The sequence below is a fragment of the Neolamprologus brichardi genome, chromosome 20 (assembly GCF_056152115.1).
Source record: "Neolamprologus brichardi isolate AB-2024 chromosome 20, ASM5615211v1, whole genome shotgun sequence".
NCBI lineage: Eukaryota > Metazoa > Chordata > Actinopteri > Cichliformes > Cichlidae > Neolamprologus > Neolamprologus brichardi.
In genome coordinates, this window is record NC_142123.1 from 14,521,819 (window position 1) to 14,536,414 (window position 14,596).

Consider the following 14,596-nt stretch of genomic DNA (forward strand, 5'->3'; position numbering starts at 1 on the left):
CCCATCCAATGAGGGTCCTGCCCAAACTCATATCACTTCCAGGTTTTCTGGTCTGCTGTGACGAGTCACTGGAGTCTATTCTGCATCGACAAATCAGGGATGAAAATCATGAACATTGTGACATTTAAATATTACAAATGCATCCATCCATTTTCTTCACTACCACACAGCTGCTGCTGCTGCATTATTCCACACCTAAATTACCTATTTTCTATATTAACCCCTTTTTTCACATTAGTTCAAAAACCTTTTTAAAAAGATATGATTTAACAACACTGCAGATTTGATAAACATCAACTTGTTCCCTAATTACGACATGCAAAATCTCTCACTTCTCATTCTCTCAGTGCACACAAGCAGCGGTCTATCCGTAGCCTGCAGCTACACCACACAGCTGTTCCAGCTTCACCACACGGCATCCAATACTGCTGATGGGCAGTGTTCAGTTATTAAAGACTGTTAAGAACTTGTTAGACAAATTTGCACAGCCACTACCTGAGTTTGCTAAACTTACACAGAAACTGCTGAGGAAATCATTCTGTGTCCTCTAGCACTCCTTCAGTGTGTTAACAAAGAGACGTGGAGACAAACTGAGTGTGCATCAGTGACAAACTGGAAGCTCTCTCAGCCATGGGCAGACTTTTACCCTCCTCCTCCAGGAAAAATTTGTTATTTTAATGGGTACATCTACACCTCAAGATATTTGCTTTGATCTTCTCTTTGATGTTGCTTAGAAACGTACTACGAACAACTATATTAGCATCTGAAATTACACCTTATCACCTTATCAATTCATCCATGTGACTGAAACAGCATATGATCACAACTCATAATACATAATACACAATATCAAAGCACCCCAGCTTGTAGTAAAATGAAGCAGACTGGGAAGCTCTACAAGCCCAAAATCCAGGACATCACAGGTTATTCATCAAAAGCAAGCTTTAGCTAAAAGCTGTGGAATTTGCAAAACCAAAGTCTGGAGCACAAAGGAAGAAAAAGGCATACTTATTTAATTCAATTCTTAGAATTGGAGGCGACTTCTGTGGTGCATTAATCAGGCAAATTTGGATAAGAACCATATACATACATTGCAGTATTTTTTCTCTAGAGAGAGAGGAGACTTTCTTGGGATTTTGTTTTTAACTGACTTCACATCTCTTTTTTCCTCAAAGACCGCTCTCACGCAGCACTTTGAAGCCGTGACAGCGTGCCTTTATCTTCTTCCTTGTAGAAACACACTTTATATCAGTCAGGAGCTTGACATTCCAGCGGAAACGGTTATTTTTCAGTCAGGCGGATTCCAGGCCCGCTGACAGATAGGCAGTGGATGTTGACTGAGAGGAGGGCAACGGTCATTAATCACAGACTGAGGAGAAGAGGGAAATTATACTCATCACTGGAGTATGCCACTTTTGAGTCATGCTCCTGCTGCGATTAAAAAAAAAGAAGTTCTACTGTACAGAGGACTGATATTCTGATAATAACAATAGAGGACTGCAGGAAAGTAACGTAAGGAGGGCAGCTCAGAACCAACAAAAGTTGGGGTATGGGAAATCTCTTACATTCATTTTTGGGATTAGGGATGAAAAGAAGGAAAGACAAGACTGTAGGTTCAGAGAAGGAAAACATATACACACACATGCAGTGTTCACTTCATTAAAAGCAGCAAAGGGTGCTGAAATGAAGCACCCAGACAAACACGCCCTCTCTTTCTCTGAAATGCACGCTGTTGCGAACTTAGAAACACAGAAAATGCACATATGCCCTCCGTCTGTGGCACAAACAGGCATTTACAAATAATCTGCCTGCTCCCTTTGATTGGTCTAAAAACAAACACGGCAGTCACACACTTGTTGCCAAGCAACAGCAATGCTCGGCTGATCAGTCGACTCGGAAACGCAGAGTGAGTCAAGAGGTAGAAAACAGCTAGGGGGTGACACATGAGGGGGGGGGGGGGGGGGACAAATGCTGAGAGGACATGAAAAGAGAGTGGAGGATACAGAAGGACATCAAAAGACAGAAAAGCAAATGAAAGGATGTGTCCAGAAAGGAGGAGAGAGGATTAGATAAAGGGAGGCGAGGACCAAATTCAAGGAGAAGGGAGAGGAAAGGAGAAGAGAGGAGGCCAAAAAAGAGAGGGCATGAAAAGGAGAAAGAAGCGGAAATGAAATTAGGAAAGGACACAAAAAGATTTGTAAAGGGAGGAAAGGATGTGGGGCTGTGCAGCAGTCCAAGACATGTCAATCATCAGACCACCATCTGAAACACATACACACACACACACACACAGCCCGAACATCAGAAGGCATCAGCTGAGAGTATCTGGAAGTTGCCTTGAACCACTTCCCAACACATGTTCAACACTCACTGAACTGCTTGTTGGTCTCTCTCACTCTCTTTCAGAAGCTGTCCAAGTCCAAGAAAAGATCACAGTCGTATTTATCAATCCAGCAATACTTCATGATCTACACTGAATGTGAACTCCAGTCCAGCCAAGAAAGGCCAGTTTAGTACCTCCTCATCATTACTGGTGTTTTCTGCCTTGCTACATGCAGCGATGGACGCACAGCCAATCTGTTGGAGCCAGAATTCTGGCTGGGTTGTAGGGGATCAGACACTTATTTCACTCTACGTCACGCCAATCAATTTATAGCTTCATGTAATGTGTATCTGACTAATACAAGTAAATAAGCTAAACCCTTCCTGACATGTAAACTCGGTTGTTTAACACCTGCTGTTGTGACCAGGCCACAGGCTTGACAAGCATTTAAATGTTTCAGGCAAATTGTTTCCCAAAGACAGATTAGTCTTAGCTGGGTCATCCAGGAATATTAGCAATCAACATTTCATTAACTCTTTACTAGGACAACACAACCCCTTTAAGCAGCCAGCCTTGGGGATGAAATGTTTTTTTGTGTTAGCCCCTCTATTTAGCCCCGCTAAATAAAAGACTAGTCTCAGTGGAGCATTTAGAAGTACAATGAGCTCTGCTCATGGCACTTTGTATTTTGGCTCCACAATGGGCCTGAAGGACAGCCTAGCTGCTTGTTGTTATCTACCATTCCTGCTGTGATGTGTGTTCATCTGTTCCTCTTGATATCAAGTCAACTTCTATAATAAATGTATATATACAACATTTTCAAACTCTTGACGTGCCTTTCTTAAACACTTATTTCTACAATAAATACATTTTAAAAGATTCATATTGTCACATGCAAAATGTCTTTAAGATCAAAGAGTGATATATTTAACCTTAAAACTCTTTAATGAGAACTTAAACTGGTCTTTCTGCTGAGTCAGAGAGCAGATTATCTCAGACAGTAGAATAATCCCAAGATCACGGCATAGTAAACAGTACGCCCTGAATCTGTGTCTTCATGCACACATTCATGCAATCATATTAGCTCTGACAGCTTGACAGGACCAGTAGGAGGCGGTAAACACTGTAGGCACTTGGAGTGTGGGAGTTCTGCTGGATCAGTGCTGGAACGTTCATGCCATGTAGATGTGATGCGTTTGGTTAGAGTTAAGCTTAGGAGCCCTAATCTCCATCTTTCTAGTGCTCCTGTTTCATGTTTCCTGATCTCTCCCACAATGATAAACATGCCAAAACACAAGTAAGAGCTGAAAAGTGTCAGCAGCAGCAGTGCTGCTCATATAAAAGAATGCTGTGTGAGGCCTTTTGCATGCCCTGTTAGTCTATCAATAAAAAATCTGCTGCTGCTGCTTTTGTACTGAGCAGCGTTGAACCAGAAATGATACTGAACTCTCTGGAATGTAATAAATAGCTGAGTTTTATGAGAAATTTCAGATGGATTTGTTCTTTCAGATAAAATTCACAATGTATACCATATTATCTATGCTTTATTTAAAATATATGAGAAAAATAAGTTCAACAGAATTTGTAAGATATAAATTTATAATTTCTGGTCTAATTTCACATCAGAATGTGTTGTACTTGTGTTGTACATGAGCACTCTATACTACACCCATATTCTACGCATAAATTTGATCTATCTAACATTCACTCTCCAATGAACACACCAGGAGTAACTTAGGGTTCAGTATCTTACCCAAGAATATTTTGGCATGCAGACCACAGGGATAGAACCAGCAACCTCTCGATTGACAGGCACCCTCCTTTACCTCCTGAGCCAGAACCACTCTGAGGATGTGGTCCATAACACTAACACAGAGAGACAGACAACCATTCATGCTCACATCAATTTAGAATCACCGATCAACCTAACATGCATGTCTTTGGACAGCAGGTGTACCCTGAGAAAACCCATAAGGTGAACATGAAAACTCCACACATAAGTGTCTTGCTGTGAGGCATCACTGCAACGCTCTAATGCCCTGTCCTGCAAACAGTAAAAAGAAAAACAGAGCCTTGATATGAGTTAATGCTGTGAAAGGGTTTATTTAACCCAAACTCTGATGTGAAAAATTTCCCAGATATCACAAAAATTTCTTACATTTTCCCAAACCTAACCAAAGAAGCATTTGCAACAAAAGTAACAGAAAACATATGAAAGCCTAACATAGCAAATGAACAAACTAAATCTAATACTGAACAAAGTGCAAAAATAATGGCAAAAATCTATTCATATGATGCCGTCAATAAAGGTCTACAGAAAAGAACAAAAAAGGCTTTTTAGAATTTTAGAGCCTTCAGTGAGGTTAATACATGTTTTTGACAATGTAGCTTTTACACATTTCACTGTGAGACTAGATTCTTACTGCATTCATGGCTGTGTGAGGAGGTAAACGTGTGACCCTTGGTGTTACTTCACAGCTGTAGCCAGAACATTGTAGCTTGGATACTAACCTTCATCGCCTTACGGTTATTATTTAAATTAAGTAAGAAAATTTAAAGACCACTGCCTCTCATCACTCTAGACTTCCATCAGGCTCACCTCATATCTCATTTCAATTCTGCATCCCTGAAAGAAAGATCCTACAACAGTTTCACAACAAAAGTTTGCCTCAAAATGTGAATTCTGCCTGTTATGGTATCAGTAGCACTTTAAGAATTTGTACAGGGAACTGCATAGTTTAGAGTATATCACAGTACCAACCAGAATACAGCAGCCAGGATGCTACACATGCAGGAGTATGCACATATACACAGCATTTGTATTCAGTGTTGGCCATTTGTGACACAAATGACAAACAGCTACAGCTGAGCAATGAATCAAAAATGAACATTAGACATTACTTTTATTTTCATTTCACAAAAAGACGAGAGTGATGGTGAAATGCAACTGAGACAACTGCAATTTGCTGCTAACACAGCTCAGTACACATCTGCACAGACAGCATGCTAATGTGAAACTAGCCAAAAACCCAGAATGACATTATGGGTGAATGCATGTGGACTACACCCCAGCATCCAGAACCTGATATCCAACATGTAACAAAAGCAATGACTCCGTCATGGTCCTGGGTCTGGGGATGCAGCGCTTATGTGTTTCTGGCTTATGAATATTCTTTTATTTTTTTCATGGTGTAGTCATTTGTATTTCAAGTTTTCCTAGTTACTATCTGCTTATATTTTGTAGTTTCTACTCTTTAGGTTTTGTTACTGTGCCTCTTCTGTATTCCACATTTCATGTCTAGTCTCCCTTGTCTTCATGTCTGTCTTCATGTGTCTGTTTTCTCGTTCCTTTCTGTTTACCCAGTCAGTTATGTTCCCATGTCGGTTTCTTCCCCGGTCCCTGTGTCAAGTCCACGTCTTAGAGTTTGTCTCCTGTTTCATGTTTTATTTTGATAGTCCCTTGTCCTGTGTTCAAAGTGTTCAAATTGTGTCTTATTAGTACCAGCTGTGTTTCCCTCCCATCCCCTCGTTATCCTTGGCTTATTTAGTCCTCTGTCTTCCTCTGCCTGTTGTTGGATGGTCTGCTCATCTCCTTTCGTGTTTCCAAGTCCCAGGTGTTTCATGTTCCAGGTTATGTCTTGTCGTTCCACGTACTTAGTGTTTAGTAGTTTTCACTAACTTACAGTAAAGAGAAAATAATGTAATGTATAATAGCTACTTTTTTGTGTAACTGTCCAACAGTGGTTTTAACAACCAAAGTAATAACACTAATCTGTTACATCACTTGGAGCAAATCATTATCCTAATACACACACGAACTTAGTCCTAAGCTTTTTCAGTGTCAAGATTTACCTGTGGTGCTATTTATTATCCCTTTTTCTACTAGCAAAAACCCAGCCTATGGTTTTTGCCAGGCCTGCATCAGACTACAGTTAGAGTTGAGAAGACAACAACAAAAAGTAACTTCCAGGAAAAGATGAAATGTCAACAGCCCCATCCTACATGTTTACAGCCCATTTCATCGGCAGCTATATTCGTTGATTCCTTTACGTATGCTTTCTGTTTTTGTAACTGTTGATCAGCCTCTAAATAATAAGCCTAAATAGCTTAATTACTACTGAACTAATAGTAAACTGGATTTGCACAGTGTTTAAAACTACACATTTACACAGTCAATTAAACAAGAAAGAGCACTACTTTTGAAATTTTGCTACAGGTCAGAGATAGTCTAAAGAGGTCGGAAAGAAAATCATCTGGACTTCTTTAAGTTCCTTGAAGACGTTTCATCCGAGAAGCTTCTCCAGTTTTAAGAGCAAATGGTGGAGAGTCCCAGATTTTTAAGCCCTATGGGAGTGTCCCCAAGAGGGTCATGGACCCCCTATTGATCCTGTACCTAATCACACAAGCCAAGGTGTCATTACGGGTGTAGGTCACAATCAGGCAAGGTTTTGAGTGAACCCACTGTGAAACCTAGCCCTACCCTATCATGTGATTTACTGAGGTCAAAAGGCCCAGGATGTGAGTGGGCGTTTAGGTGTCTGGGAAGGGATCTCAAAACTGGATTATAGATGGCAGGCAGTTTGTGTCGTAAGCCCCCGCCTCTGTTCAAAGATGGTTGTTCACAGTCTTCTTTCCCTCCTCTTTCAAACCATCTGTCTTCTCTGTCCAAAATGTGAACACTGGCGTCCTCTTTGTCCTTTAGGTGCAGATGGACAGCAGAGTCTTGTCCAGTCGAGGTGGCTCTTCTATGTTGTGCCATGAGTTTATGAATAGGGGGGGACACTCCCATAAGGCTTAAAGTCTGGGACTCTCCACCAGTTGCTCTTAGAACTGAAGAAGCTTCTCGGATGAGAGGTCAAACGTCTGCAAGGAACTTAAAGAAGTCCAGACGCTTTCCGATCTCTTTAGACTACGATGGCCTGGATGACTGAGAACCTTCACAGAGATACAGATCAGAGAGTTTGACCCTCACATGAATATCAGTAACAAGGCATTTTAACTGTGAGCATAGAAATTGAGATGGAAAACACTGAAAAGGCATGGTAAGACTTTACCTCGTAAAAATAAACGACACCTGCTGTTTGCAGTGACTACTTGTGGACTTTTATTTTGGTTTTGGTTCTTTGGATATAAATTCAAATCTTTCAAAAGATTCCCCTCTCCCTGTCAGGCATGCTCATTTTTCTCCTTGAGTTAATGGCAAAGATAGCAATGAAAACTTGGCAGTTGTTAAACCTTCTGATGACTGTATGTGTCACATGCACATGAACATGCAAACATTCACTTTGTGTGCGTAAAAAGGGCGGACGCTCATAAACTGGCCTCAATCCCACAGTTTCTATATACAAATACAGAGAAAAAGAAACGTCACTTTATATTTGAAGAAAATAATTTAATTAATCACTATATAGATGTTACAAATCTTGGTGCGCTTGGTAATTTTAAAGAAAATTAAAGAAGTCCAGACGCTTTTCTTTTCAAGCTCCTTAGACTATGATGACCTGGATGACTGAGAGCCTTCACAGACACGCTTGGTAAAGTTCATCAAGATTGAAGCTGTCGTCTTAGAGGAGTTTGGGAACAAACACAAAGACATGAATACACTACGCTGCTATCATGATGGTAAGGAAAATGATAATAATGACAGAAGACTGGAAATAGTGCATGAAAAAAATGATAGAAAACTATAAGTTGCACTCCTTTGTATTTTTTCCTTCCTACTTCCTTCCACACTGCACTGCAGTTTCTCTGGAAACTACGAACCTGGAACCATGAGCATCCATGCTGTTAATATTAAGCTTTTCTGTAATGGCACTTTTTCTCTAATGAATGTGACAACATCCACTTAGAAACAGTTTTGACTGCAGGGCTTCACAGGACAACTCTTCAGCCGATCTGGTTTCTGCACTCAAAGCATGTTCCTGCTTGAGTTCGCTGGTGGCTGGGTAAACATAAATATTGAATTTTATCAGATCTGAAACATTGCACTAACACAAAGAGGCTAAAGCTAAAGCTGTATCCAGAGCAGAGAGCCAGCCACAAGCCAGCAGCCTTGATAAGAGCTAAAGGATCAAAGCAGTTATGACGAAAATTAATAAGATGGGTGAAAGAATTTATTGAATTTATAAATGTATTGGAAAATGGTGTAATATCTCGAATACCTGACATTTGTTTTGTTATATATAAATATGTTCCACTTGCTTTTGTTTGGTCATATCAAATCTATCACACAAAGGTGGATGTAAAGCAACCTTTTCAATGAATTATTGGTACCTGTTTATTTTCAGTTGTTTTACTGAAATAAGTAACAATTTGGGGAAATTTATAAGGTTTGATTTCTTTTAATTATTATTATGAAAATAAAGATTGAGGGTTGAAGAAAAGTTGATTTTGCTTTTCATATGCTGTTAGTTGTACTTGGATAGAAAACTGGAATTGACAAAAAATCCCTATCACTAGCTCACACTGTAATTGGTGCATCTCTAGTATATTTATATATTTTTATATTGATTTTTTTTTCCCATACACCATTTAAAACCACTGGGACTAAAATTGAAAGAACAACACTAACATTGTCTTATCACAAGAATAACTTCATTTAGGCGTCACATTAACTTCACAGTATACACTACTGTCATTTTAGTCAGATCTTCTGGTGTCTTGGTAACGGGGCTTTGACATGGCTACTGATAAATCTATTAACAGACACAGTCATTTTTATATATTGCTTTTAATGAATGCAGCCCTTTTGATATATGATATATGGTACATTATACAGCACTTTTCAGACTCATTCACAGATCACCGCTTTTGATGCTTCTATTCTTGCTTGTGTGGAATTCAGCCTATATTATGTATTACAGTTGGTGCTTCATTTAAAAAGCAGCTTTTGTATTTCTAGCCGGTCGAGTTATTTGAAAAGTGCCCCTAGCTGACTTGATGCCCCGGAAAAAAGTCGTAAAATATGCTCTTGATTCTATACATTTTAAATGACTGCAGCTAAACTTAGCACAAAGCATAACGTCATTATCAGTAGTTGATGATGCACGTAGAAAACATGGATATAAAGTAGATATATTCATTGTTTTCATGCAAGACAGAACTGTTAGTGTGTTAGAGCAGCGGTCCCCAACCCCCGGGCCTCAAACCGGTACCGGTCCGTGAGTCGTTTGGTACCGGGCCGCGAGAGTTGAGGCTCAGGTGTGAAATGTATGGTTTTCAGGGTTTTTATCGGTTTTCAGCGTTATTTTGTTATCGTTTTTATCGTTTACTCGGTTTTCCTTGGTCTTTTCACGTGTGTTATGAATAAATTTTCTTTTTTTCGGTACCGGTACTAGTTTTATTTTGTTGTATTTATCCGCGACACCTTAAAGGCCGGTCCATAAAAATATTGTCGGGCATAAACCGGTCCGTGGTGCAAAAAAGGTTGGGGACCACTGTGTTAGAGTATGTTTAGAAAAAAAGTAACATCACGCAGTTATTCAAAGATGCTAAAACTTCAAAACATGAAATCTCCCACACACCAAATATGTGTAGATTAAATCTAGATTATTCAATTAAGCAGTGAAACACAGTGTTAAGTCCTTCACCCAAGAGTTCTGCTATTCAGTTAATAGCAGGGAAATTTAGTAGAGTCCAATTCCCCCCAAACACTTAAATAAAAATAATCACTGTTCCAAAAGCAGAATGTTTGACAGTGTTTCTCATACATCTCTCTGTATATTTCACAAAATTACTGCATCATAGCTGCACAATGTTTCATCATAATATACCCATAATACTAAACCATGTAAAGTTTTAATATTCATTTGATAACACATTCCAAAAACAAGCTACAAGGATCAAACCGATCTGCAGTTCCCTCATCAGCAGCACCTGTGCTCTGTCTCTTGCATATTAAAAACAGTATAGGGCATATATACATGCACATCAGAGAAACATTCCCTTATTCTGTCTCTATTACCTTGAAAGGTCATATTGATTCCTCAGTTTATAAGGCCAGCGCTCAACAGAAAGCAGCCTGAGATGTAAACAAAGGAAACAGTAGGAAGAAGCACTTCAACAAGTGGATGTCTCTTTTATTCTCCTTCTGTTCTCAGTTTTTTTTGCTCCGTATTGTTAAAATGTAAATCTCTCTGGACTTTTTGGCTAAAGATATGCACTCCATCTTTTCCCCTTTATTGGAAAGGAGTTCTTCTTTCTCCCTCAGCCTCTATTTCTCACGACTCTCCCTTCCTCCTGCCAACATACACAAACTGACAACCAGCACACGCCTGGGGAATGAGCATGAAGTCCAGTATGTTTATTCAGTGGAGGCAGACCGCGTGATGATTGCCTCTGCACGAGCTACGTTCGGTGACATTCTGCGTACATGAGGAAGCATGCACACAGTAGACATGAGCGCAGACACCCACAACTAATCTACTGACCATTTACATAATCAGAACTTTGGGCCTGGCCACGTGCAGTATTTACAGAACCTAAACCAAAGCTAAGCACCAACATCACGACTTGTGCGAGCAGCCATCGATCTGAGCACCACTCAGCTTTAATCACAAGAGAAAAACCTCCCACTCAGGAGACACTTTAGCATCTGAAAAGCTTCTACCAAAACGAGATGCTAATTAGTTAACTTCGACACCTCTGAGAATTGAGTTTGTTTCTGCTGTGACTGTTTTAAAGCCTTACAAATACATCAAAGCAGCTGCATACTCTTCTTCATCAGTTCTTAATGAGCCTATGTAAAGATTTTTTGGAGTCACTGAGGGAGGGCATGCAAAATCAAACACAAGCAGAGGAGTGCTCTGCAATTAGGTAAACCTGTCAAACAAAGACTGGACACGCTATCTCTATGATCTAGCTTTTTTCAGCTCTGGTGCAATGCTGACTAACTTGGCTTTGTGTATCTGCTGATACAAAGCATTGTATCAGCAGATCAGCATTGTATCAGCATTGTAAAAAACAATGAGAGTAAATGAAAAATAAAAATTAATGTCACTTGCCTTTTTTTGCATTTGTCTCATTTCAGCTAAGTGTGGGAGTCTTTACTGTGTGCTGCTGTTATTTCTGCTCATGCTAGTTTCTCCTCTCCCTGCTCTCACTGTGAGTGCAGCTCCTCACACAAAGGCAACGTGCGTGGGAAACGGAATTGACCAGCAACAAGTGAAGTGAAAGAGTAGTTATTTTGTTGATGGCAATAAATCTAACTAAAAGCCAATAAATCAAGGAAGTATTACATCACACATAATAACACAAGAGAGAAGAGCCAAGGAGAAGTGGACTGGTTTTTATATGGTGCTTTCCAAAACATGCCTCATCAGACAAGCACTTGTTTCTAAACCTAAATGCTTTCCATCTAAAATTCACCGTCTGATAGATGCATCAGAGGGCAACTTGTGGTTCAGTACTTTGCCCAAAAATACACTACCATGCAGACGAAAGTAACCCGGAATCAAACCACCAACCTTCTAATTAGTAGATGACCTAAAACCTGAGATACAGCCACCCAAACCCACATGCAATGTGTCATCATTAAGCTTTTCATGTGTATCAGCTCACTAAACCCCATTTGGTGGATAAATCAAAAACACTGACCAACATACATAGAACACCTCTTCCCTGCTAGCAAACAGGAAAGCTAACATAGCTAACATGTGGCAAAAAAAAGAAAAATACATTGAAATTAACAGACTGGCCACCTGTCACCTTTATGCTTTCTGGGACATCCTTACTAGATGGCACATCAGTGATCATACACATGAAACTATCCAGTCATTGGATGAATGGAAGTAGTATATGGAAAGAGGTAAAACTTGAAAATGTAAAATTAAAAGGATTGCCCATCCTACAAATATTTACCTGTAACCTCATCAAAGCTGCAGTAAACCAATAACAAGTACATCTTTAACTAAACTGGTTACAAATACTAAGCCATGATTGGACACTGCTCTTTGACATCAGCAGATTTATGTTCAAAGTTTCAAAGTGAGAAAACTGTGACAGTGTGACAACAATATCACAAAGCAGAGCAGCGCAGGTGGATTACGCTTTCTTACCTTTCTCCACTGTGGTGACTCCCATGGATGGCTGACCCAGACTCGCCTTTGTCTCCCATTTGCCCTCATCGGGGTGGTACATTTCCACAGAGGCCAGAGGGGTCTGCTGCTGATTCATTCCCCCAAGCACCATAACCTGGCCCCCTAGCACCACAGCTGAGGCCCCTGCCCGCGCAGTAGGCAGTGGAGGCAGTTGGCTCCACGTCTGGCTCTCTACATCCAGGACTTCAACACTGTCCAGAGGCATGCCGGTCTCACTGCAGCCCCCGAGCACATAGACCAGGCCTTCGTGGTGAACAGGCGTGCAGTAGACGCGGCACTGCGACATGGAAGGGAACTGCTCCCAGTACAGAGACTTGACAGGACTCACCGCCATCTCCTGCACAGGCATGTCTCCAGGGCCGAGAGGAGGGGACGCACCATCACACACACACACACACACCACACCGTAGAGGAGGTAGAGAGAGAGACAAGGAGGGCAAGCAGGAGAGGGCACGCAAAGGTGGAACGCAAGAAGTAGAAACAAGCAGAGTCACAAGCTTGTTTCTGTCTGTCTGAGTGACCACCTGAACTCTTGTGTCCACAGAGAGAGCGAGGATGACATGAGAGAAAAGAAAGATGGATGGGAGGGGGTGAAGAAGACAAGGATGTAGGTCAGTGAAAAGAGTGAAGTGAACAAGGAGAAAGGAGGAAAGCAGCAACGCGAGTCACTCACTCCTCAGCCAGATGTCACGACTCGCTCTCTACTCAAATGTTTTATTCATCCAGCTGTTGGTGTTTTCGAGCAGTGAAGCCATCTGCCCTTCAGTCTCCTCTATTCCTTCCTCTTCCAGCCCTCTTTTCTCCTTCACTGCTTCCTCCTGGGTGTTATTTTGGTTAAAGTTTCAGTCTCAGTATACTCCTGGGGGGGAAATGACATTTGAACAGGGGTTTCTGAGGGCCAAATATTTAATCCCACAATAATCTGAAAGTCAAGGGCGGAGGAATTTAAAAAAGAGAGGGATAAAATGAAGCACCGAGACAGGGCTCAAGGGGGAAGAGGGGTGAAAGGATACTGACCTTTAATAATATCCTGACAATCCAAGAAAAAGCCTTTTTGGCGCCTTCAGTCGAGGGGAAATTATTCAGGGCTACCAGTGCCCCTCAACTGTAGCTCTGTAGTTGTTTGCACCTTTGTGACAGAGCGCACAGCGAAAAAAAATCCTTGCTCGTGAACCAGAGTCTTTCAACTCTACAGGACTGCAATGACTGCAAGACTTTGTCACATTTCAAGAAATAATGTTTTCTTTTGGTTAAACAAAAATTCCAAATCCTGGTGTCGAGCGCTGAGACTTGTCATCAGACACAAAGTGTGTGCTGAGAAGCTTCCTGGTAGCTTTGGAGAGGCCCAACCTGGAAGAAAAGACAGTGCAGGATTAGACATGCACTTGGTGGTATAAATTAAAAGCTAATATGGTGACAAGCTTCTAATTACAATATAATTCAGTGAGACTAATGTGAGAGGGAAAATTATCAAAGTACTGCATGGCAGAATGTATTTAAAGCCCTGTTTGTGCTGGTGTAAACAGCATACAGTATGTGCAAATAGATAAAATAGAGAATAACAACTATTAACAAACAGCTGGAGTAATGGTAGTATAGTAATTATATGCTACCCATGTAAAGCTGGTAAGACCTGGCTAAAGCGTGCCTCTGGTGAAAGGTTTTAATCTTTCTGTTATTATTAAAGTAAGAAGTGAAATGAAAGAGTTTATTTTTTATTCTCGATCCCATCACGGTCAAGCGATCATGGAAATTTTCCTACTCCAATCTGACTAAACTAAAAAAAATAAATTTTTGTTTTGTTTTGCCTGTTTTTTAATAGAAAATGCACAATAATTAACAACAGTACTTGGGTCAATCGTATAAATTTGGCCAATTCAGCCACGCAGACATATTCCCATCTGCAATTCCTGACAGTTTGAAGGCATTCATGAATACTATAAGAAAACCAAAGGCACAAAAGCATCTATGCATAGAAAAGAGCGAGAAGTCTATGAATAATAAAACAAAGACATAACCATATATATTATTAAACAAACAGACCACTTATAATGCTTAGAAGCAAAAATAAAAGCACATGAAAGCACCAAAACAGAGAGAGTAAAAGAGTGACTTAAACACTATTTTGGGCTATGACAGCATGTCTGATCATCCAGCAACCACGGTTTGGTTTAGA

At 40.5% G+C, this 14,596-nt stretch overlaps 1 protein-coding gene across 2 annotated transcripts in view; it reads right to left on the reverse strand.

Annotated features, from left to right (window-relative positions):
• Positions 1–14,596, reverse strand: part of klhdc8b (kelch domain containing 8B) — a 225,985-nt gene that overhangs the window by 157,819 nt on the left and 53,570 nt on the right. The window contains exons 2-3 of one of the 2 annotated variants that reach the window (XM_006804065.2): positions 13,438–13,770; positions 12,379–13,279 (exon numbers count right to left, since the gene is read on the reverse strand). In XM_006804065.2, coding sequence (XP_006804128.2) covers positions 12,379–12,769 — 391 coding nt within the window. In that variant the 5' untranslated portion in view covers positions 12,770–13,279; positions 13,438–13,770. Of the gene's footprint in view, positions 1–12,378; positions 13,771–14,596 lie in introns of both variants that reach the window. The other variant, XM_035913509.2, reaches the window with a different exon arrangement.